General features: G+C 35.8%; 4 protein-coding genes across 4 annotated transcripts; 2 read left to right on the forward strand and 2 right to left on the reverse strand.

Annotated features, from left to right (window-relative positions):
* Window positions 1-3,951: 3,951 nt before the first annotated feature.
* HELRODRAFT_68945 (hypothetical protein) lies at window positions 3,952-6,832 on the forward strand (the record flags this gene model as incomplete). Its single annotated transcript, XM_009028984.1, has 4 exons — window positions 3,952-4,024; window positions 4,085-4,189; window positions 5,822-5,960; window positions 6,646-6,832. Coding segments are annotated over 4 exons (504 nt in total), but the record flags the coding sequence as incomplete, so codon positions are not given.
* A 681-nt stretch (window positions 6,833-7,513) lies between these two features.
* Window positions 7,514-11,357, reverse strand: HELRODRAFT_164256 (hypothetical protein; the record flags this gene model as incomplete). Its single annotated transcript, XM_009029238.1, has 3 exons — window positions 7,514-7,622; window positions 7,677-7,725; window positions 10,964-11,357. The coding sequence occupies 3 exons, from the start codon at window positions 11,355-11,357 to the stop codon at window positions 7,514-7,516; spliced, it is 552 nt and encodes a 183-aa protein (XP_009027486.1).
* Window positions 11,358-12,873: 1,516 nt separating this feature from the next.
* HELRODRAFT_164257 (hypothetical protein) lies at window positions 12,874-19,445 on the forward strand (the record flags this gene model as incomplete). The annotated part of the gene is made up of 6 exons (XM_009029239.1): window positions 12,874-12,972; window positions 13,367-13,529; window positions 17,349-17,410; window positions 18,276-18,434; window positions 18,499-18,572; window positions 19,163-19,445. 6 exons carry the CDS (start codon window positions 12,874-12,876, stop codon window positions 19,443-19,445), a joined length of 840 nt encoding a protein of 279 aa, XP_009027487.1.
* A 3,892-nt stretch (window positions 19,446-23,337) lies between these two features.
* Window positions 23,338-23,583, reverse strand: HELRODRAFT_153264 (hypothetical protein; the record flags this gene model as incomplete). Its single annotated transcript, XM_009029240.1, has 1 exon — window positions 23,338-23,583. A coding segment is annotated over one exon (246 nt), but the record flags the coding sequence as incomplete, so codon positions are not given.
* Between the last annotated feature and the right edge of the window lie 1,841 nt (window positions 23,584-25,424).

The raw sequence follows: 25,424 nt of genomic DNA on the forward strand, positions 1-25,424 counted from the left end.
CATATCTCACAACTCTCACCGGTTTGAATTACGCATCATATATCAAACTATGCATAAAATGAATTGCAAATTATTAGAAATAAAACTATCGGGAAATAACTTATTGAAGAAACAAAATAAAAATAAAAAAAACCTCCCCTTTTCTAGTTAAAGAAGCTGGCTTTTTTGGCATGCTCTATTTTACATTCGGTTGCAGTGCAATCTTGAGAGGATTCACAAAGCTTATGTTATGTTATTGAGTTGACATCAAGATGGCTGTTCCCTATCGTCTGATTTCTCGCAATTTAATTTTTAAATCGCGTTTTCTTTTGCAGCATCAAAGTAAAAATTATTTTCATAAAACGATTATTGCAAGAGGTTCGTCTTTGCTTGCTCATTGTTCATTCAGGATTATAATTGTATATTTTATAAAATTACATAAATTTTGTATTTTTGTAATTTTAATTTTATAATTGGCTGGATTCTGTCTGGCTAGTTAACTCAATAGATTAGATAGATAGAGTATAGAGTTGGCGGCAGTGACTAGTGGAGTATCATTTTGCTGTGTTGTGTGCTCACCCTGTTCAAATTTTGCTGCTACACAACTCTGTACTTTGTACTGTATCTGTCAAAAACTTTTCAACAAAACTTGTGCATATTATGTAAGGCTTGCCTGTATAATAATATATCTAGTTAGTGTGTAGAGATAGATTTTCTACTATTTTTATTTGATTTTTGATTTCCAATAAAATGTTTAAATTTATAGGTTATTAAAGAATTAGGAAAATAATTTTTCTTAGATGCAAAATGTAATTATACACAATACTCCAAAGCCACGTAAATTGGGCAGCAAGAAGCTGGCAGGTTGTAGTTTGGCCACCTCAAGGCTAACAGTATAAAGTAATCAGGGAGTTAAAATGCAAAAAATCATATTAATAAACCAACTAGAAAACACAAGAAGGCTATAGGTTTTGATTTAGTAGGGGTCTGTCCTGAGTGAAAGGTTCATAATTATTTTTAAAAATGTACAAAGTTCACAGCCAAATATTATCTTGACCACTTCATTAAAACTCAACTCTTGTCAAATACATGCTACAAATTTTGAGTGAGAGCATATGCGTCTGACACCAAAGAAGGATCTCCAGTTTTGCTAAAAGTTAATGTTTTTTTAACTTTGTGTCTTAGGATCTCTGTATGAAGTATGTCATGCTTTAGTAGAGCGGAGGTCATAAAATTTGTGATGATTTGGGAGGTGGAAAAGGATGAAAATGTTCATGTGACTTCCTGTTTTGCTCTTTTAAATTTTTTTGTAGTAAAACAAAATTGTTGCTACAAACTATTTGTTGAAAAAGGTAATAAAATTTGATATGTGTTCAGTAAAAGTAATTAGTTTCTTTGTTTCTTTATTTTAGCCAACTTTCTTTTTATTCAAGATGTGTTTGTTCAGATTTAATGATATGTTAGATGTAATTTATTTTGATTTGTCGATCATTATTCATGATATTAATAATTGCATGAAACATTTTAAATGGTTGACAATTAAATGATAACTTTCAAGAGAGGGTCATTTTTTATGGATCCTTAGCAACCATTATAAAATATTAAAAGGCATGGCTGTGGGTGGGTGTGTGTGTGTGGGTGTGTGTGTGTGTGTGGGTGGGTGTCTGTCTGTCTGGGTGCTTGTTTCTCTGTCTTTGAGATGTGTGCCAATGGGTAGTGCAGGTGCTGTTTAAATGAGCAACAGAACTGAACTCTCCATGAAATGAAGTTGTAGAAGAAAATATGTGAAAATATGATAACAAAATTATCTAATTCCTTTCTTGCAGAATTCTTTATTTTCACCACCACAATGTTTAAGTAAAAATTAAAAAGTACCATGACTGCGTTCTTGAAGTGCTTTCAAATTTGGCTGAACTAAAATTAGATCAATCAATCCTCGTTTATAGTCTCCATCCATTATGAGTTGGACTGAAATTAGAAATTGGAAATTAATCATTTCATTTTATTTATAATTTATATTTAACTTCAGTTTTATATTAGTAAACAGTATCTTTAATTCTGTGTGGTGGGTGGTAAAAAAAAATTTGTTTGTCTAATAAAATTAATTAAAAATGTGTTTATTTTTGACAGAGTTTTAGAATTATTAACAACACACGTTTAGACGACATTTTCCCCGAGACCGGGGGTTGCCGTTTGGCTACCTATGATGAAACCGAAATACCCCTCGACGCCATCCACATCTGTCACTCGCCTCAGTATCACGCAATCCCGCTTTCACCCTGTCCTTCTCCACCTGCTCTCTCCATCCAAATCGCGGACGACCCCTTATTACCACTCCTTCAACCTCGAACTCCAACGCTCGCCTAATCCCGTCCCTTTCATTCCTTCTCAACACATGTCCATACCACCGCAATCTCGATCTCCTTATCAATGTCACAATTTCCTCATTCAGTCCCATCATTGACAATCTCGATCTCCTTATCAATGTCACAATTTCCTCATTCAGTCCCATCATTGACATCAGCTCTGTACTACTCCTCCTATCCTTCACTTTAACCCCACACATCATCCTCACCATAGCTTTTTCAGCCCTCTGCAGTACACTTTCCTCCTCTCTCCTCAACACCCAAGTTTCACCACCATATACCATCGCTGCTTTCACACATGCTTTATATACCCTCCCTTTCATCTTCACTGACCATTTCTTTCCACACAATACCCCACCCAGTTCCCAAAATTTCATCCATCCCACACGAACTCTAGCCGTAACTGCGCTCAAACATCTTCCATCCGCGTTCAGCTTATCCCCTAAGTAAACAAAACTTTCCACTCTTTCAATACCACCACTCAACCCCGTCCTTGCGTCCGTCCTATTAATCACACCATGAACACATTTCTTACATTTGAACGTGCCTTCCACCTTTTTCAGTGCCCCCCTCACATCACTACATCTCTTATGCACCCATTTCTGACATCCTATACACAATACCGAGTTAGCCTTCACTCTCCTGTCACATACCCCACAGGGGTCTATTTTACTTATCGCTCGCTCCCCACCTTCCCCACTCACCATTACCTTCGTCTTACCAATATTAACTTTTAACCCTTTCTTTTCAATAACACTTTTCCATCTGTCAAATTTTAACTGCAATTCTTCCACGCTATCAGCCATCAAGACTAAATCATCTGCATACAAAATCTCAAATAACAACCCCTCCATTATGTTTCCACACACAACATCCATCACAATTGCAAACAGAAACGGTGATAACACTGATCCTTGATGCACTCCTACCTTAACACTAAAAGCGTCCGACATCCCCCTTCCAACCCTCACCTTTGTCTTTGCCCCTTCATACAGCTGCATCACAGCTTTAACAAGTCTCTCATTCACTCCTTTCTTCCTCAACGCCCATTCAATGACCTTCCTCGGTCAATGACCTTACTCGATCAAAAGCCTTTTCTAGATCCACAAAACACATGTACAATCTTCGTTTCTTCTTTTTATAATTCTCCTGCAACATTCTCACCATGAACTACGCATCCACCGTTCCCCTACCAGGCATAAACCCACACTACATTTCATTAACTGTCACCATATTTCTCAACCTCCTCTCAAGCACCCTCTCCACTACCTTCATTCCGTGCTCTAGCAATTTCACACCCCTATATGACCCACAATCTCTCACATCTCCTCTGCCTTTATACAACGGCACCAATACACTGTGTCGCCAATCCTCAGTTATACCTTCATCATCAAACATACTGTTTGAATTATTAACAAATAGACAAAAAAGTTTTAATAAAAACATTTTGTGTTGTAAAATTTTACATAAAAATGAATAAGTTGTGAAGATAATATTTGCAATACCTGCAAATGTTTTTTAATTGTTTTCTATAGCTTCTATATTTTATTAACTGTTAAATTTTGGAATAAATTTAAATTATTTTTAATTATTAATTTCAGATGCAATAGAAGTTAAAATGCCATCTTTATCTCCAACAATGAACCAGGGAACCATTATAAAATGGCATAAAAAAGAGGGTTAGACTTTTATTAAATTTATTGAAAATTTTTGTGAATTAATTGAGCATTAATTTTCAGGTGATCCGATCATTCCTGGTGACGTTCTCTGTGAGATCCAAACTGATAAGGCAGTTCTTGGTTTCGAAGTGGAAGAAGAAGGGGTCTTGGCTAAAATTTTGGCAAGTTATTTAGCATCTGTTTTTGGCTTTTAATTATCAAATTTTATTTTCGGTTGATTTGTAGCTTCAAATTAAAGCTAGATGTAAAAAGTAACCAGAGCATTTTTTACTCAGTTTTTTAAAGACATATTTAATAAATATAATAAATAAAAATAAATATTTCTAACAACAGTGTGAAGATTTAACCTGTAGAATTAATCAATCATTCCCAACATCATTTTCAACAAACGAACAAAACTCTTTACATCTTTTCCAGAGATTAATTTTAATGCTAAGGTTTTAATGCATATTTTCTTGTTACAAACATTATTCTCGTTTTTTGACATTTATTTTCATGCTCAATTTTTCAATGTGTTACTGTTGATTGCATTATTCAACTCTATTACTTGTGGCTGGTTTTCAACTATTAAACAAGTATTAACTATCAACTGCATACTTTCCAGCCTGTATGTCAGAAGGTAGTCCAGTTTTTCTTAGGTAATCTAGTCCATAGTTATAATGAAAATACATATGTCTAGGGGTCTGTCTGTAGATATCTATACATGTTTGTTGCGTCTCGCTCCAATTTGTCAAAAGAAATTTTGCCAAACAACATTTTGCCAGAAAATTTTGCCGAAATGACATTTTGTTGAAGAGATATTTTGCCCAAGACATTGAATTATTTTTAATTGTTAAACTTATAATAATTTTTAATAGTTAAACTTAAATAATTTTTTATTTGTTTGATGAAATTAATAATTAATATACTGATATTAAAAATAGCATTGATGACATTGGAGGTTGAGTTATCATAAGTAATGATGGCCAAACTGCCAACTTATTTAGTTAAAATTTTTGCAGTTCTTATAACAGATCTTAAACGTTTTTTCAGGTGTTTTGGTGTAGTGCAATGTTTAACACGTCATTGAAACTAAATAGGTAGCCTTTTAGAAGAATAATATTTTCTTATTAGGTCTCCTATTATTATCTTATGATTTTGGTTTAAAAAAATATTTTGACTCTAAAATATAATATCAATACTCATTGAAATCTTTATTTAAAAATTTAAAGATGCTTTAAATATTTAAAAGTGTAAATTTATTTTCTGTTTTTATGCAGTTTGACCGCGGCTATGGTGTAGTGTTTAGAGTGCTGGTCAATGGTGTTTGCGTCATCAAGTTCAAAACCAAGCTATGCCATAAGTCAAAGTTATGCATGTGTATATGATGCGGTGATTAGCGGTGCTCTTGTGCACGTCACTTGTAGACGGTCTAATTTTCCATTAGAAAAGCGTCTCCGGCGAAATGTCTTTTTGTAAAATGTTTTTTGGCAAAATTTTTTCGACAAAATGCCTTTCGGCATAATGTCCATTCAGCAAATTGTCTTTCGGTAAAATGTTCTTTCGGCAAAATATCTTTTGACCAAATGTCGTTCGGCAAAGTGTTTTTCTGCGAATTGGTAGGATGTATTGTTTTGTTGAAATTCTTTTATAAAAAAAGATATGGATGGCCTGTATTTTGTTTAAAGAGTTTAATTTTTTTTTTAATTTATTAGGTAGTAAAACGATAAAGGAACGCTTCATGATTTACATTTCCACTCTTGTTAATCCGTTTGGATTTTAAAAATTAATTAAAATTCAAAATTTTTCAACAGAAAGGAGATAATTCAAAAGATATTACCGTTGGCACTTTGATAGCAATCATTGCTGATCAGAACACTGACTGGAAAACAGTCAGCATACCAACTCAACAAGAAAAAGCTCCGGTCCTCCCAGCTACACAACCATTAGAAAAAGTGTCAGCAGATAAACCACCAAAACCGCTGTTAGCTTTATGGTGTTTGTGACAGTGTATATATATATATGTTTTTGACAATCTATTTTTATTTTAGATTTTACTTGTCTCTGTGTCTTTTTGTGTCTTTTCTTTCAGGTGGAAGCCATGCATGGTTCAGTTGAAATTTTTTATACAAATGTTTAAAGTCTTTGTAGATTCTTCTCATTCAGTGATCTTGTTTTATTATGTGGTCACCATATTTAGGACATGATTTTTTACATGAATAACATTTTTGAACCATTTAATTTTTCATTTGTATAATGAAAGTTGTTATATATCTCTCAACTCTCAGTCCACTTTGATAGATTTTCATTATTTTCAATTTGCTACTGCTTTAAAATAATTATCACCCCCAAGTTTTTCTTTTGCTCATATGGCATTTAGTTTTTGTGTAGATCGTATTTCAATTATTCAATTATTCGCAACGTCTATTTATTGTGAAATATAGTCAACAAATGTAAGGTTTATAAAAATAAATTTAAATTTTTATTACTATAATATAATTACTCATAAAATAATATACTAAAGTTTATTATTATCACTGATTTTATTCAATCAAATTGTTTGCGGAAGTTTTTTTTGTTCAGCTATTAATTCCTTTTTTTCCTACTCACCAATTTATTGATGAATATACTTCCCTGAAAAGTTCAACATTGTGTGGACCAGTGGTGAGGAATCTCCTTGATCAATACCACATCAATCCTCATCAAGTACCACATACAGGACCTCATGATATTTTAGTTAAAAGGTTTCCATTTTTTAAATTCTCATTTTTTATTATTTGTTTGTACTTGAACATGAACAGTCATTCAACACTAATAATCGTGAATTAAGTTTTTTTTATAGATTTAATTTATTAAAATGAATAATTATAAGATGATATTTCATGAATTGATAGATAATAATAATATAACCAACTGAACATGCAAATGCCTCAATTAAAATTATTAAATAACGGTGGATGTTTAAAGAACCCACGTTATAAAATTTCAATTTATAAAACAGATGAGCATAACAACAAAAAATCTTTTGAAAATTTTCCAAATGAAGCTAAATTTTATTCCATCCAGTGATCTCTTGAAGTATATCAAAGAAAACAGTTTGAAACCAGCAAGTGATAATTTGACTCAACTACCAACTGAGCAACCAAAACCAGCAAAGCCAAGCGTTTCAAAAGATGTTAAAATAAAACAAGTTGTTGCAACAGGACTTTCTGACTACATTGATGTTCCACTATCTCAAGCAAGGAATCTTTATGCTAAACAATCACTTTTTAGCAAAAAATGTTTTTAATCTGTTTTTTCATATAAATAATTAAATTGTACCTTTTAGTTTTCATTTATTTTCAAAAATTAATTATAAAAATCCAAAATAAATTGAAAAAAATCTATCTTTTTGCCTACCAAAAATTGAAAATTTTTTTTTCTCTTGTTCAACAGCAACCCTAAAACCTCTTAGTTTTGTGGCATTGCATTATTAAAAATTATTTTGTATAAATTTCTAATTTTTTTAAGTTACACACTAGTCTTGCAAAGGCTGATAGCTACCTCAGTCTTCCCTTGTCCGTAGAAATTTACATCAATAAACAATGGATATTTAGATGCAAACAAACACACTGCCTTCCTTTTGTAAAAGAAACATAAATAAATAATATATTTCATTTGAACCAGAACATACCACATGCTTATTTGACTGCTAATTGTCCTCTTGATGCTGCTTATGTGCTCTGCGAGGAATTCGAAAGTAGGAAATATATTTTTGCTTATAATCATATTTCAAAATTATTTGTCTTTAATTGAGTGCGTATATATATATATATATATATATATATATATATATACACATATATATGAAATGTTAATTTATCACGTTTGTTACTCAAAAAGGTGGTTTAAGATCCAACGGATGAAATTTACTGGTGGTCCCTGTTTCGAAATTAAAGATTGCATCATGTAGTTTTGCAATATGTGTACCAAGGCTTTGGAATAGCCTCCCGCATTTTTTGAGGCGATCTGGTCAAACCCTCCCCCAATTCAAAAAACAATTATACCTTTTTCCTCTATAGAAAAATCGAAAAGTTAAACAGGAAGTTAACATGTTGTGATTTTCATCACAGCATATATATATATATATATATATATATATATATATATATATATATATATATATATATATATATATATTCAATCAATCAATCTTCGTTTTGCGTCCAGAGACCCGGTTTCCTGAGGTAGGACGTTGTTTTCTTTGCCATCAACTTTTTGCGCCAAATTAGACGATCAGTTGTATCCATTTTATTTAAATTTAGAGCTTTCATATCTTGCTCGATTGTTTGCGACCAGGACTTCTTTGGACGGCCTTTGGGACGTGTGCCAGGTACTTCAACATCTGCAAGAGAAGTTATGGCACTGTTTCCACTTCGTTTGACATGACCAAACCACCGCAGACGGTGTTGCCGGCATTCGTCCTTTATATCATCTAAACCAGCACGACGCTGGATTTCGGTAGATTTGATGTGGTCTTTCAGACTAATTCGTTGCATCCATCGGAGCATTTTCATGTCGGTTCGTTGAAGTTGTTGTTCCAGTTTGGTTGCCATTGGCCATGTTTCTGCACCATATAACAACACCGGACGTATCACAGATTTATAAAGTCTTGATCGTAGTGGTAGTGGGATGTCACGCCGCATCAACATAGAGGCAAGGAGATGCCATTTATTCCAGGCTGCACGTATGCGTGCTCGAACGGCAGCTTCAGCTGTTCCAGTACAATCCAGAACATCCCCTAGATATTGAAACGATGTGACTTTCTCTATTTTAATGGCTTCAAAAACAGTGCTATTTCGAATTTGTTGTTGTGGATTGATGCAAGCAGGACAAACAAAATTGGACATCTTAGATAAACTACCAATTATTTTTGAACAACGTTTGTGACACACTGGTTGCACTGCTGACACTTGATTGAATTGTTACCTACACCAGCTTTACAAACTGAACAGGGCCATCGTCCAGTAGCTGTGGATTGGATGGGTTCACCAGTGTTCATTGCTTTGGTTTTGCTGATGTTGACTTTGAATCCATGATCGGCGAGTCTGGTGTTCCAATCTTCAAACATCTGTGCTGCATTCTGCTCAGACGTGGCTGTTAAAACGATATCATCAGCATATACTAGATTCCAAATGTCACCAGTGCGTATCGGTTTTGTGATTTATTCCATCACAGTTATAAATAACAGTGGACTGAGAATCGAGCCTTGGTGAACTCCAACGCCGATGTCAAATGCATCTGTGTTTCCAACCGTTGTGCTGACAAGAGTCTTAGTATTCGTATACATTTTCATTACAAGTCGAACAAGATTTTCTGGAATGAGTTGTCGACGTAGACTCCACCTGATTGCTTCACGGGGAACTCGATCAAATGCTTTTTCAAGGTCTACAAAAATGTGTGATAGTTGTTGATGCTTTGCGAGGTACTTGTCTTCCAGTTGCCGAAGGATGTGAATTGCATCAATTGTTGATTTCCCCGCTAGAAAACCATATTGATAATTTCCGATTGTGATGCACGACGTTAATCTTCTCTCAATGATTTTTTCGACAATTTTCAGGGAGTGTTCTAACAGACGTATACCCCGATATGATGAACAGTTTAATGGATCACCTTTGCCTTTGTATAGCGGGACTGTCATGCTATAGTTCCATTCAGTCGGCATTGAGCAATTTTTCCAGATTTCACGGCAAAGTTGTAGTAACGTTTGGATACCTGCAGTACCAGATGCTTTGATAATGTCATTTGTGAGTCCAGATGGCCCTGCTGCCTTTCCTTCCTTCATAGCTTTCAGAGCTTCTGTAAGCTCCTCTACAGTGATGTCTGGAATCGGACCTTCGATGGGTGGAGCGTCAAAGTTAACATTGATGGGATTTGTTTCGTTTAACAGACGATTGAAGTATTCTCTCCACTGTAACTTGATCTCATCTTGTTCAAGAACCATCTCATTTTTGTCGTTTTTGATACATGAGGCACCAACTATGTCTTTTTTCGTACGCTTTGCTTGTTTTGCTATACGATACAGAGATTTCATTTGTTCACCTATGCTTTTAGTGAGCCACTCTCTGCACTGATCTGTCCGTGCCAGTGCAACTTGACGTCTTGCATAGTTGTTCTTCTCACGGAAAATTTTATGGTCATCTACAGACTTTGATTTTTGCCATTGCTTGTATGCAACTTTCTTTTCAGCTATTGCATTTTGTACACTGTCATTCCACCACCAAGTGTCACGTTCATGCTGACGTATTGTACCAGTTTTCTTTTAAACTGTAGTTGCAGCGTTCATTAAAACGGTTTTGTATGTACTCCAATCTGTACTGGTTTGCGATTGGTGGTCTAACTGTGTGGCGACAATCTGTTGAAATTTTTCTCGATGAATATTGCTTTTCAGCTTCCACGTTTTGATTTTTCGAGGCATTTGTTTAGACTTATGTTTTGACAGCTCGACAACCAGGTCTGCCACAAGGAGTCTATGTTGGGCGACACATGATTCGCCAGGTATAACTTTGACGTTTTTGAACAGCCTTCGGTGTGGTTGCTTGACAGCGAAGAAATCAATTTGCGTGGCTGATGGTCCACTTTTGTATGTTATGAGATGTTCCAACCTCTTTCTAAAATATGTGTTCAGTAAACAAAACCCGTGACTTTCAGCAAACTCAAGGATGCGGTTGCCATTTCATTCCGTTTTCTATAGCCAAAACCGCCATGTACGTTGTCAAAACCATCTGTTTTCTCTCAAACGTGGCCATTGAGATTGCCTCTAATCAGGATTGTTTCAGATTTTGGTATTGTTGAGATGGTGTCAGAGAATGCAGTCCAGAAGTCATTTTTCATCTCTTCTGATTCGCCTGTCTGTGGTGCCTATGCAGAAAAAAATAATCATTGTTTGCTTTTCTATGCGAAGCTTGATCCACATGGGACGTGAATTAATCCTTTTAATATCCAGTACTTCTTGGGCTAGCAGTTTTCTGACAAAAATTCCAACACCATTTTTGGCCGTCTTTTGACCATTCCAGAATAGTTTATATTTTTCTTTGTCTGAGTTGACATGACAGACACCATTCGATTTCCATCGGGTTTCCTGAAGGCAGCAGATGTCAATCCTTCTACGCTCGAGCATTTCTGCGATTTCCATGCTGCGGCCAGTCAGTGATCCAACATTGAGCGTTCCAAGTCTAAGTACCATAGAGGGGCCATTCTGAATTTTTCTGCAACATCCCTCCGCTATTGCATACTTCCCAGAGATTCTTGGCACCCCTTGACCACTTAAGGCCTGCTGGGGACTAGGGGCCGTTGTTTTTCTTTGTGATGGCATAGGAATAATTTGGGGAAAAGTTTTTACATCCGGACACCCATCCTGACGACAACCACCAGTTATAAGCGGTGGGCCTAGCCTTTCACTCAAAAGCACGCAAGGCAGCGTGGATGCAGTTTTATGTCATACTCAGGACTATATATATATATATATATATATATATATATATGCGTTTCTTTTATAGCATTACTTGATATGAGTGCTGCATTTGATTGTGTCGATCATACTCGTCTCATGTATAAACTCTCCACAAATTTTTTTCTCTCTGATTCAGTCTTATCGTGGTTCGCTTCCTATCTTTTAGGCCGCACCCAGCAGGTTTCTTACAACACCCTCTCTGACATAAACAAACTATCGTTTGGTGTCCCCCAGGGATCTGTGTTGGGACCTCTGTTGTTTCTTATGTACACTGCTGATGTTTTTGATATCATTCAAAAATATGAGTTCAGCTCCCACGCCTTTGCTGATGATATTCAGTTATTGGTTTCTTGTCCTGTTGATTCGATTGATGCTTCTCTGAACGAACTGACTGATTGTCTCATCGAAATTGGATCTTGGATGAGTATGAATCAGTTAAAGTTAAATCAATCTAAAACACAAATATTACCGGTTGGTTCTTGGCAGCAGCTGTCGAAGGTCAAAATTTCATCGATCAGTGTCGGCAATGACATCATTGAATTTTCCACATCTGTCCGTAGTCTTGGAGTTATTATTGACTCAAACCTAAAGATGGATTTACATATTAATAATTTAGTGAGGGTCTGCTCCAACCAACTCCGTTTATTACGCAATGTCAAAAAATCACTAAACACGTCTGTTCTTCAAAGCTTGGTTTCCTCTTTCGTCTTTTCCAGACTAGACCACTGCAATGGCCTTTTTTATGGTGTCACCAAAAGGTCTTTTTCAAAGCTTCAGTCAATACAGAATCGTGCGGCCAAGCTGGTTTTGGGTGGTTCGTGGTTCGATCATGTTACGCCTATTTTGAATAGGTTGCACTGGTTGAGGGTTGAAAAACGTGTTTCCTTCAAGTTGGCAGTTTTGATGTTTAAATGTGTCAATAATACAGCACCTCCCTACCTCATCGATAGATCGGAATCATACAAATCTCATTTTTCAAAATATTCCTTCCGATCAACCGAGCGCAATTTATTTTTTATCCCGACCACAAAGTTGGTGACGGGTTCCCGCAACTTTGCGGTTCTTGGCCCGATTGTTTGGAATGGTTTACCTCCATACTTACGTGACCCTAACCTATCATATTTACAATTTCGAAGTCAACTTAAAACTTATTTATTTGCACAATGAATGTCCGTCTTATTTGTCTATGATTTAGTAGCGCTTTTGAGATTCAACAATAAAAAACCGCTGTATATAAATTTCCGTAATAATAATAATATATGTATGTAGCGTTATAAGTGGAAATGCTAAAATATGTTACAAGATAGACGACTTAAGCAAAGAGATTAGATTGAAGATAGATGCAATCAAAGTGAAGTTGGGAGCAAATGAAAGCAAAATGTCTACATTGGATATCCCTGAATCAAAGCTCTGTAATGAAATTTTAAGCCTTAAAAATGAAACGAGCAGATCTTTCAATAGTGTGGTTGGTTCAGAGGTTAAGAAAGGTGTCTAGATTATAAATGATGATGTAAAAAAGGTACAAAAAACGCTAACCGATGTTATGGAATCGTAGGAACGAAAGGCGAACATAATAGTTTTTCGATTGAATGAAGGAACTGGTGGCAGAAGCAGGGTTTGCAGGATAATATCTCACCTGACTGATAGCGTTTATGATGGGTCGAACATAGTGAAGCTGTTTAGACTTGATAAGAAAAGTGATACTGTGGATTACTTTTGATTAAATTTGATGACGTCAAGGTAAAGGAACTCATTTTCAAGAACATTGTTAAAATGGGGTCTGTGGGCGATGGTCTGTCTCGTGTTGGTCGGAGCCACGATCTGACTGTTGAGCAGAGAAATGAATTAAAAAAATTTTTGGATGGCGCCAGGCGGATGGAGAAAAATTCAACGGAGGGTTTTTTATACAGAGTGAGAGGAGATGTGGGAAAATTGAAAATAGTTCACTTCCCGGCGAAAAAAGAGTCAAGCTAATGAATGGAGGACAAAGCCTGGGGTATGATTTATACAGCTTGATCAAATGTGGTGGTCATGGTTTTCACCCTAATGATGATATTAATAGTTATTAGAATGAAAATTTTAATCTTGGTTTGCTAAATGTTAGATCAATTGCACCTAATGTTGATGAAGTTTATTGCCTAATTAGTGATGGGTTGGATATGCTGGTGTTGACTGAAACGTGGCATCATCAGTTTATGAAATTCTTCACGGACAGGTTTGATCAGATTATTCAGACAACAGATGCTAATTCCATTCCGTTTAATGAGGGATGTAGGTCACAAAATGATTGTTGGTTTTCATCGTTCCCTGTGATCACATAAGACGAGTTAAAAAGTGTCATACTCAGCTCTCCAACAAAACAAGCTCACTTGATGTCATACCGAAACATGTCTTTAAAAATATTTAGATTTGTTCATTTGATTCCTCACCAGTTTGACTAACCTTTGTTTGAAAGTGGGTAAATTTCCTGCTAGTTTCAAACATGCCGGGGTTTGTCCAATTTTGAAGAAAACAAACTGATGTAAATGATGTTAAAATTATAGACCAATATCAAATCTTTCGTTCATATTGAAGGTTGTCGAGCGGGTTGTTATGAAAGGTCTGCTAGCCTATTTGTCTGTAAATGGTTTGATGCCGATTCATCGGTCAGCATATAGACGATTCCACTCAACCGAGACGACGTTACTTTAAATTTTATCAAACTTGTTTTCAACAATGGATGTTCAATACATTTCATTACTTTCGTTTCTGGATATGTCGTCAGCGTCTGACTGTGTCAACCATGATATACTTTTGAAGATGTTGCGGTACAATTACGGATTGAATGACACTGTTTTTGCGTGGTTTGAGTCATATTTGACGGATCGAACAGAGCAGATCTTGTTCAATAAAGTGCTGTCTGATGTCAAAATGTCAAATGGTCATCCTGGTTTTTTCAAGGCTGAGGTTGATAAACTTGCCAAAGGCTTAGCGGATGTTGGAAAATAGATGATGTTACTCATTGAGACTCAATCAGTGCTTCCGGTTGGCACATGGCAGCAGTTGATAAAATTAAATGTAAATTCCATCACAGTAAAGGATGTTAACATACCGTTTATTCATGCTGCTACCAATTTGGGATTTTTGCTCGATTGACTATTGATAAAGGATCATATAAAGATGATATCAGTTTCATGCATCTCCTGTCTCCGGAATTTATATAGAATTAAGCACTGGTTGGACAGATCACCCTTGGAAACTTTGATGCATGCGTTTGTTACATCTCGGTTGGATTACTGCAACAGCTTGTTGTATAAAATACTTGATAAATAAATCTATTGCTATTCTGCAATCGGATCTAAATAGAGCTGCAAAGTTGGTTGCTGGTAAATTGAAGTTTGACCACGTTACACCAATTTTGAGTTATTTGCACTGGTTGACGATTGATAAAATAATAGTCTTTAAAATTGGTGTGATCATGTTCAAGGCTTTAAATGTAATGTCACCAGGTTACATAACCAATAAATTTACCAGAAAAGGAACACCATCTAGTTTCTGTCTTTGGTCAGATGATACGAATCTCTTAGGGGTGCAAGTGGCAAGGTTACAGATTGGATCACGTGATATTGCAATTGCCGGTCTCACAGTCTCCCTGTATCACTAAGAAACTTGGGGTTTATCTTCAATCATTTAAAAACGATTTAAAGACATTTTTATTTTCGTTGAAGTTGCATTGAATTTGATTTTGTACCTATTTGTTTGCCACGTATATAATTAAGTTTTATTTTTGGAGAGCGCCTGTGAGAACATTGAATGGGTGCTATATATATTCCCCTTAATAATAATAAATAATATATATATATATATATATATATATATAGTGATTCAGGGTTGTCTGACTCGTTCAGTTTTTTTATTCCATGTTCTGGTGATGAAATTAAGAAAGTTGTGCTCAGTTCACAATCAATGACATTTTTCCATGACATTATTCCTGTGCATATTTTCAAACAATATATAGATTTGTTTATACCGTTTCTCACATTTTTTATCAATTTGTGTCTTGAAAGTGGTTCTAATGTTGAGTTCTGCACTTCTGTTAAAGTCTGGGCGTTGTATTTGATACTGCAATGTCAATGAATCAACATACAAAGTCATTGGTTAAAGATTGTTGCTATCAACTTCGCAAACTCAGGCTAGTAAAATATCTGTTAATAACGACACCTTGAAATGTTTGGTTCACACGTTCATTCATTCAAAATTGGATTACTGCAACAGCATTTTTTACGGAGTTTCAAATCAATTGATTAATCGTCTTCAGTTAAAAATCGTGCTGCTAAGATCATTTCCGGAGGGTTAAAATACGACCATGTCAATAATACTCTACGAGATCTCCATTGTTCACAATTAAAAAAAGAATCATCTTCAAGCTTGCCGTTATGGTTTTCAAATGTTTAAATGGTTTAAGCCCAAGCCACTTGTCTGGCAGGTGTTTATTCAAAACGAAAACTATTCATCACTTGCAATTACGCTCAGATGATCAGTTATTTTTATCGGTGCCAAGAACAAATTTGATGGTGGCCAATAGGAATTTTGCCGTTGCTGGTCCACAAATTTGGAACTCACTACCATACAGCCTCCGTCAACCTGGTCTAACTATTCAGAAGTTTTGCAAAGATTTGAAGACGTATCTTTTTTCCCGGCTGCTTTTTATTGGTTGCGCTGCCCTATTATCGTTACCTAATTATCATAAAAGTTTCCGCCTGTCTGAAGTTCGAACCATGACATACCTCTCCCCCAAAAGTTTAATATTCCTGGGGAGGTATTTTTACTTCTGAGTGTATTACTTTTCCATCACTTCCTCTTTCTCCGCTAGCCTGGTGAGGAAGTCCGCTTCGTTTTTATTTCCGGCACTATAGTTGATTTGGATGTCAAACTCATCGACTTTGAACTCTTGGGAGCCTTGAGTTATGGGATTGTGGTCTGTATGTACATGAATAGTTGACATACATATCCACACTGTGTTTTTATAGTGTTTTAGATGGCATAGGCCTCCTTTTCTTTTGTGGCCCAACGTCGCCAAGTATTCGACAGTTTCTTACTGGCGAACGCGATTGGTCGCTCTTTTCCTCTGTCGTTCGTCTGTACCAAACAACATCCGACCGTATGGTTACTAGCATCCGTGATCAATCCAAACGGTCGAGTGTAGTCGATGGTGTGTAGTCTTTTAACATTTTTCAACTGATATATTTCCATATCCAAACTCTGTTGGTGCTCATGGTTCTATTGTACCATACCACTGCCCTTCCCCTTTGTCAATTCCGTGGTGTTATTTAAAGTTCGGGCGAGCTGCGTGAGGAAACTTTGGAAATGGTTGAAGAGTCAAATTAATTATCGTACTTCTGGTCTGTGCAAAGCTGCATTTTTGGATATCAAACGTCAGTCCGGATTTTTCCACCACTTCAAAGAAGCATTTTAAAGAAGTTATGTGTTTCTCCGAAGTATGAGAGTATACGACAATATCATCTAAGTACGCCTCAGTAAAACCTTCTACATCATTTGTCATTCCCTCATGGCTCAGATATAGATGATATTGGCTGATTTCAACCCGAAAAGCATACGGTTAAGTTCATATAAACCGAAATCACATACGAAATCTGTTAGTCATTTTGATCGATCCACCTTCGGTATCTGCCAATTTCCGCTCTTGGCGTCAAAGCTACTTATGTAGCGGGTTCGGCTCACCTTTTGAAGTACGTCCTGAACATGGTTCGACTCACCTTCTGAAGTCCGTCCTGAACTGATTGCTTCGTCAATAATTTAAATATGTGCCATTTGTTTTCGTTTTTTAATTAAAACTCTAAATTTCAATTTCAGAAGAGAAATTGCCTATGTCATGGGTTGAAATATTCATAAAAGCAGTTGCTGTTACTTTAGAGGTACTTGCATTTTTAAGTTTATTTTTCATTGTTAACAAATAAAATTCAATATTTGTGTCGTCTGTAAGCTCTTATTTACTTAATTCCATGCATGCATAATAATTTATCATTTATATGCAATGCATTTTCAACCTTTTATTAATTTGAGTTTTTGCCTCGGTTAGCACCAGCTTCATTGGGGTTAGGAAAGTGCAAGTTACATTCTTGGGAAAGTGATGGAATGGTTGGTTAATAAGAGTTTAAAGAAAACGTGAATACATTAACAAAATTTGCAACCCGATGAAATTTTGGAAAATACAAAAAAATGTGAATAATGAACGCGAAAAAGAGAGAGAGAGAGAGAGAGAGAGAGAGAGAGAGAGAGAGAACAGAACAGACATATTTACAACAAATATGATGCTTTGATGAAGGCCGGTTTTGAAAAGTTGGGTGCAAATAATAACGCAGTGCCAGAAATATTGGAATTAGCTTAGCTTGGAGAAAGATTAAGGAATTACAGCTGTTCATTGGGCTGTAGGAGTTTATATTTGAAGCTTAACATTTGTTGTAATATGTAAGGTAGGCTCTAGTAATTGTTAAGTTTATGGAAGCGAGAAATAATTTCTATATTAGGAAAAAACCTGAGAAGGAATTTTGAATAATTTTAATGGTATCTAATGACTCTATTTCTATTGTGATGTTTATAATTCTTTTTGCATTCACAACAAAAATCTTTTAAACTTTTATTTTTCAAATAAAAAATATGTTTTTATGTTTGTTAGAGTTAGAATGCTGATTTTAGCAGAAAAAACTACGATGGATTTGTAAGAATGATGATATGCTTATTATATATCTTTTAAACTATTATGTTGCCTCTGTTCCTTAGAAATTTCCTGAACTGAATGCAACCTGGTCTAATGGTTCAATATGCAAATCAGAGGATATAAGCGTTTCATTCACCGTTGCTGATGGTAAGGCCTCTGTTTCGTCAACGTTGAAGGATGCTTGCACACTGACTGCTTTAGAAATCTCCAAACAAATACAGGTAATGTCGTTGAATTAAAAAATATAAATATGCACTGCGCTGACACGTTTGAATGATGTTGCAGGATTCAAAAATGAAACATGCGCTGGGTAAAAGTGATGCTCCTAGTAATATATCCTCTCAAAATCCCTCCTTCATGTTAGATTACAAATTTTCAAAATTTTTTTTCAAAATTCATATCATTCTGTAGTGCTTGTTATTATAGTTATTGTCGCAGTTGTTTATTCATATGATAACTAAATTAACATAACAGGGAAATGAAATTTAAATGAAATGGATACAACTGATCGTCTAATTTGGCGCAAAAAGTTGATGGCAAAGAGAACAACGTCCTACCTCGGGAAACCGGGTCTCTGGACTCAAAACGAAGATTGATTGATAGGGACACTAAAAAAAGCAAAAAGAAGTTTATTAACATAATCACGCGTTAAGTGACCAGCTGATGAGTTGAGGGGTCCGTTTTTAAGCGCCTTTATTTGTCAACATTTCATTAATCTTTTTGCTAATTTTGTACGTGATAAAGTGAACGCATTGAAAAGCTATAAAATTTTGTGAGTTTCCTTACTCATATTAATGTCTAATACTTTGCAATAATACTTTATATATTATCCAGTTTTTATTGATTTTGTTCAAGCATATTTTGTCACGCTATTTATTGATCTATTATTTAACAAATAAATGATAATTTGTTTAAAACATTAATATTATGGAATAATTATATCCAACAGGATATCGTTTTTGGATGCATGCGGCATAACGGGTTTTGCATCGCCGGTACCGCATCCTCACGTTGCTTGTCTGTCAGTTGCTTCTCCGTACGTTCATCTGAATGAAGACATGAAGGCTTGCAATCTCGTAAACGTGACGTTGTCTGTGAATAACCAGATAGTGGATGATGTTGCTGGCACTCAATTTTTGGATTGCCTCAAAAATTTTCTGGAAAATCCATCTCTTCTCATTAGTCGCAGACTTCGCACATCGCCCATTTCATTGGAAAATCTTTTTAAATGAAATATTAACATGCAATTTAATTTATACATTTTTTGATAACCCTTTCTTCCATGTCAAACTCGGTTTGTTAACTTCAGATGTTAGAATTGTTAAAATTGCTAAAATTTAATTTATTGTTAACTTCAAAATTTTCACACTATATAAATTAGTACGATTTTTAATTAATTTTTGTTACGAAGCTGCATTTAATATTTTTTTACTATAATCATTTTCATTTTGTCGGTTGGTTCGTTTGTTCTGTTTGTCCTTAGGTCCTTCATTTATTTTTTCACTCAATTAATTAGTTTTTATAGTTTTTGATGGTTTGCAATGTGAAATACTTTGTTGATGAAGCTATCTCAAATTATGTTCAAGATGTTCAGAACATAACATAACAACACCTACTTTAATATATGACTTTTCCTGCAAAAATACTTCGTAGGCAATGAATTTTGTAACATGGGATTTGAAAATATTACCACTTTATTCGTGAATGTTGGTTGCAAAAGAATCGTCTATTGAAAGCATTCAACATAGACTACAGCGGAATAATAATCCCCTCAAAACCATCTATGGCAGCGACATAATCTTACACTGCTGGAATCGACTGTCAACGCCAAATAAAGCGGACGAAACCATCTTCAAGCAAATAAAAAAGAAACGTTGCACCAATCTGACAGACTCAAATTTAGGATGTATTATAACAACAAGAAGGCATCACAATTAGTGATAAAGAATTCTAAGTGTATGTGAAGAGCAACTGCAGCTCTAACCTAGAGACTATTCTATTTCGAAACGAAAATCATGTAATATAACATTGGTGTCAGAAATAAGATTTTTGATAGATTGAAAATGTTCTACAATAAAGAATGCCGTCAGTTGAAGAACTCGATACATTTGGTCTGAAGAAATAACTACAAAAACGAAGCCTCAACTCGAAAGGACGAAGGCAGTTTTAATAAACCGCCTAAGGGACGCTCTGGAAAACGAAGTTAACTATCCGAATTAGTTTGACTTTCCGGATCGTTTTATAGAAGAAATTAATATAATTTTCGATCAACACACAGCCAAAATGATTAAAATAATAGGATCAGCCTATGAAAGAACATCAACTAATGGAGTGTCAACTGAAAACAACTCAGAAATAAATTTGCGATAGCTAACCGGAGGAACGACAAATGAACGTAACCGAACCAGTAACATTATAAAAGATCCTGATATCATCTCACCAGCTATTTTTACTACCGACAATTACATTAGCGATCGCAAGTCTATTCCTTTCTATGGATGATTTCGACTTCGATGCACGTGTTAACTACGATGCACATGACAACTGCGAAGCACGTGGCAACTGCGATGCACGTGATAACTGTGACGCATGTGTTAACATGAGGAAAGAAAGTTATTGTAATAATGAAGCTGAAGACGAAGACGACGATGAAGATTTTAAAAATATAGGAAAAGTTGACAGAGATAAAGACACTAAAACTTTTTATATGCAGTGGGACTACTACTCAGAGGTCTTTCTGCCAAATCGCCTGTTTTCATCGATAACAACGGCAGCATTAACATTAATAGCAATAACGATTTCAATGCAACACTCACCAACGATTCAAATTGTTGATGGTTTGGGTAAGACGTTAATTTGGAAAAGCATTAATCTAGAGATTAACGATGTCAGTGAAGATGATTCTAATGCTGGTGTTCATTCCGGACACGAATTGGTAATAGGTGATGTTTCATGTTTCGTTAAACCCCTCTAGCCCGCGCGCGCTTGGAATGAAAGCTTGATCCTCGTGTACCTGGATGATAACATCAACGATGTCTTCATTGCTGATGAGGATGAGTTTTTCATCGCCCTATCCTTGATCGACAGGGAAAATGTCAACAACGAATTTTACAACAAGCATCAAAGGTACCCGTCTTGTCATTCTCCACCCCGTAAAATCAATAGAAAGAAAGCACTTGCTTCAAGTACCAAAAAAATCAAGAAAACACCTCGACGTCTTCTTATGATTAGAGGAACCGAGACAACGTTAACGTGGCATGACTCGAAAATAAATAACGCAGGTTTCCATACCGAAGACCTGGTCTGGTTGTACAATCTACGGCGTAGAAAAAGGCGATGCCCGGCGAAACTTTCACGGAATTAGAAAGATCGGTACAATGTCACTAACAGGATAAATGACGTGACCTGCAGGACCCAAGATCATGGAAAAAATGGACAAAGATGAAAGTTGTCCAGTTGAATAGTTTACCTCCTATTATCGAAATAAAGAAATAACGCCTATGTAAGGGACTAACAAGCTAATGTTATTACCGCCGGAATGATCGAATTGTGCTATATTATTATTTTAATTATTGTTATCTTTGCTATATTTGTGATTTTTGGATAGAGGATTGCTAATGATATTTGTGATCTTTTGATCGTAAAAATTTTCCGTTGAGGCTGTATATAGGTTCTGCGTAAATACAGAAAGTAGTCAAATTTCTAGTGATATTCGGTGCGAAATCGTAATTGTGATTTATGTAGTTATTTAGATTAGTTTTGTGTTTCTATTACTGTTGGCATTCAAATAAACAATCAACAAAGTTTGCATTTGGAGCCGTTGTGTTCATCTATCGGAAATCTGGAACCTACGGAATAACAAACACTTGACGACCGTTGGAAGCGAAACACTGGTGTTGGAAATATAGAGATCTTTGAAATTATTCAAGAATTAAATGAATGTGTTATTTTCAATGATTGGTACAGTTGTATAAAAAGGGAGGAAAAGACCTGGCCCAGAACTGTCGTCCCGTGGCACTCACATAAATTAGTTGTAAAATCATGGAACTACTGATAAATGACTATATCATGAAATATTTCATCAAAATAAGTCTCTTTTCAAAAGTCAATTTGGTTTTATCCCTAGACGTTTTGCGGTTTTGCATCTTTAAAAAATTTGGTAGATATAACTGAGGGAGTTGACCAGGGTCTCGAGATCAACGTAGTTTACATGGACCTTGAGAAGGTGTTTGACAAGGTTTCTATACTCCTTTGTTTTTCAAACTTCAAATCTGAAAAGTTTTTTTGCTTCTGTAACTTTACACAAGTCTTTGGCGAGGTCGCACATGGAGTACGGTGTTTAAGTATGGAATTCTTACAGATTCGGTTTAAGAGAGGAACTGGAAAAAGTTCAAAGAAGGGCAAGCAACTCGTGTGAGAACATCTTGCAGAGGTTTTCCATACGAGCACTGGTTTAGGGAATTATAGCTGCCATCTCTGGTCTACAGACGTCTAAGAGCCGACCTTATTTTGTCAGCTCCCTGCCGAAGTTGTCCCTACGTTACTGTTTGCACACGATGTTCGTACAAGAGGCCATAAGTTTTTTTTTCCGAATAGAGTGGTAAAAATGGAACAAACTTCATTCGGCCGTTTGTTAATGCCATCTCCTTGAGTGGTTTCAAGTCAGCCGTCGATTTTATTTTCTTTTATTTAAATTATTATTTCTTTTATTTTATTTTACTTTTTATGTTTAAACATTTTACTTTCTCTGTTTATTTATTTACTTATTCCTTTAATTTTATACTACTGCCCTGCATGCTGTAGCAGTTTCTGCGTCTGTCAGACAGGCCCGCCGACAGAAATTTCGGGCCCCTAGGCTGGACTGTGACGGGCCCCCCGATGACCGCGGAAGATAAACCTCTAAAGTATCTTATTTTAGGTTACATGACATTCAAAAAAATTCGCATATCATATACGTATACTACTTGTACCTTAATATTTATAATTTAAGATTGACCGCTATAGCCAACAAAAACAAAGTATAGTTTTATTCAGTTTTTATTTGAAAAAAAAAACATTAAAGTTTACTTTTTAAATCAAATATCCAAATGTAACAAATCGGTATTTATTGTTTTAGAAACAAACTCTCCTTGATTTGGCTAAGGCAAAATTGTTAATAACGTCATCAAAATTCAATAACTTTGCCAAATCATGTTCAATCGCCAAATTCGCAAGACCGTTCAATCGTTCTTGTTTCATAGTTGACCGCTGCACACTTTTTATTTGCTTCAGCTTGCTGAATGTCCTTTCAGCTTCTGCTACAGTTACAGGAATTGTACAAAAGATTCGTAAGGCAATAGCAATATTTGGAAATATAGATTCCAATTTCAACTGATAAATTTTATTCAGCAGTTTTATGGGATGAAGATTTTCACTCTGTATGGTATCCGAATAAATTGATTTTAGATATTTCACTTCATTAATTAAGTCACTGCTGACATCTTTGTCATATTCTTTGCAGAAATTAGAACATTTCTTTTCCAGATCACTTTCTCCAAGTTCTGTAAATAACCACAAAAAATTGAAAGAATTGTTAATATTTCTAGCCATATGGAAACGCTCTGTTAAACCAGATATTATACTATCGATAAGTTTATAGAAAACGTTCACTTTAAAATCATCATCCACTTCATGTTGTGCACTTTCTTCTGGCATATGTTGATTTTCATCATAATGTTATAATACTCGCTGTCGTAACCGGTTTACGATGCGACGGGTTCAAATCTTCGATTGAATAAAATACTCCAAACAGTTATTAAACTTTATTTACAGAAGAAATCAACTATTATTAGTTATTAAACTTTATTTACAGACGAAATCAACTATTATTAGTTATTAAACTTTATTTACAGAAGAAATCAACTAATCGTTTATTTCCAGTAAATTCGCACTAACGCAACAATTAACTTTTAAATCTTTCAAAATCTGTCGCTATGACAACGTCAACAAACAATTCAAATATCGCTTTAAATAATTCACCGAATCGCTATTCACAAAATCACGAATTTCACTAATCACGAATATCACTAATCACGAATATCACTAATCACGAATATCACTAATCACGAATATCCCAATCACGAATATCACCAATCACAAATATCTTGCGACGTGCGCTTATATACTCTTCGCAAGCGTCGTTTCTAGATTCTTCCCGATGGTCCGATTCCAGCATACTCTAGAACGTTCCAGTCACTAGAACATTCTAGAATACGCTAGAATCTAGTGCGTTCGGTAGCACGGTTATAACATTACCCCCTTCTTAGTTCTGTTCGTCCCGAACAGCTTTCGTTCCGGTGTCCGCATGGTACGGAGCCAGTCTATCCAAATGGACGATCTTCATTCTTGCTCTCGGCTTCCGATATTCCTGAATACGGTAGACGACGTCATTCAAGCGGGTGATGACTTGATAAGGTCCTTCCCATCCTCGCTGGAGCTTTGGAGAACGTCCTTTCTTCCGCTGTGGGTTGTACAGCCAAACTAACTCGTCGACAGCAAAACCGCCACTGCTTCCTTTCAAGTCGTATCTGGTTTTGGCCGCCTCCGTGTTTTTCATAATTTTAAGGCGTACGTAACGGTGGATATGGTTTAATCGCTGTCGAAGATTATCCACGTATTCTGTTAATGGTTGGTGTGGTTCGGGTGGTACGCCATATTTCACATCAGCTGGAGTTCTTAAGGTAGTCCCAAACAGAACTCTTGATGGCGTTTCTCCAGTAGTTGTGTGGATAGCACTCCGGTATGCCATAAGAAACAATGGTATATGACGATCCCAATCCCGTTGATTTTCATCGACTACTTTAGCCAGATGTTCAATCAGGGTTTGGTTGAATCGTTCCACCATACCGTCAGACTGTGGGTGAAGAGGTGTCGTTCGAGTTTTGTTTATACCTAGCAGCTTGCACATTTCACCAAACAGTTGTGACTCAAAATTTCGACCTTGATCTGAGTGGAGTTCCAATGGGACACCATATCGACTAATCCAATTGAGTACAATTTCCTCAGCGACGGTACATGCTTCTTGGTTGGGTATTGGAAACACCTCAGGCCATTTGCTGAAATAGTCCGCTACAACCAGAATGTAACGGTTTCCATAATCTGATACCGGAAAGGGTCCAGCAATATCTATAGCAATCCGTTCAAAGGGGACACCAACATTGTAGATTGCATGT

Source organism: Helobdella robusta, assembly GCF_000326865.2.
Source record: "Helobdella robusta unplaced genomic scaffold HELROscaffold_6, whole genome shotgun sequence".
Classification (NCBI taxonomy): Eukaryota; Metazoa; Annelida; class Clitellata; order Rhynchobdellida; family Glossiphoniidae; genus Helobdella; species Helobdella robusta.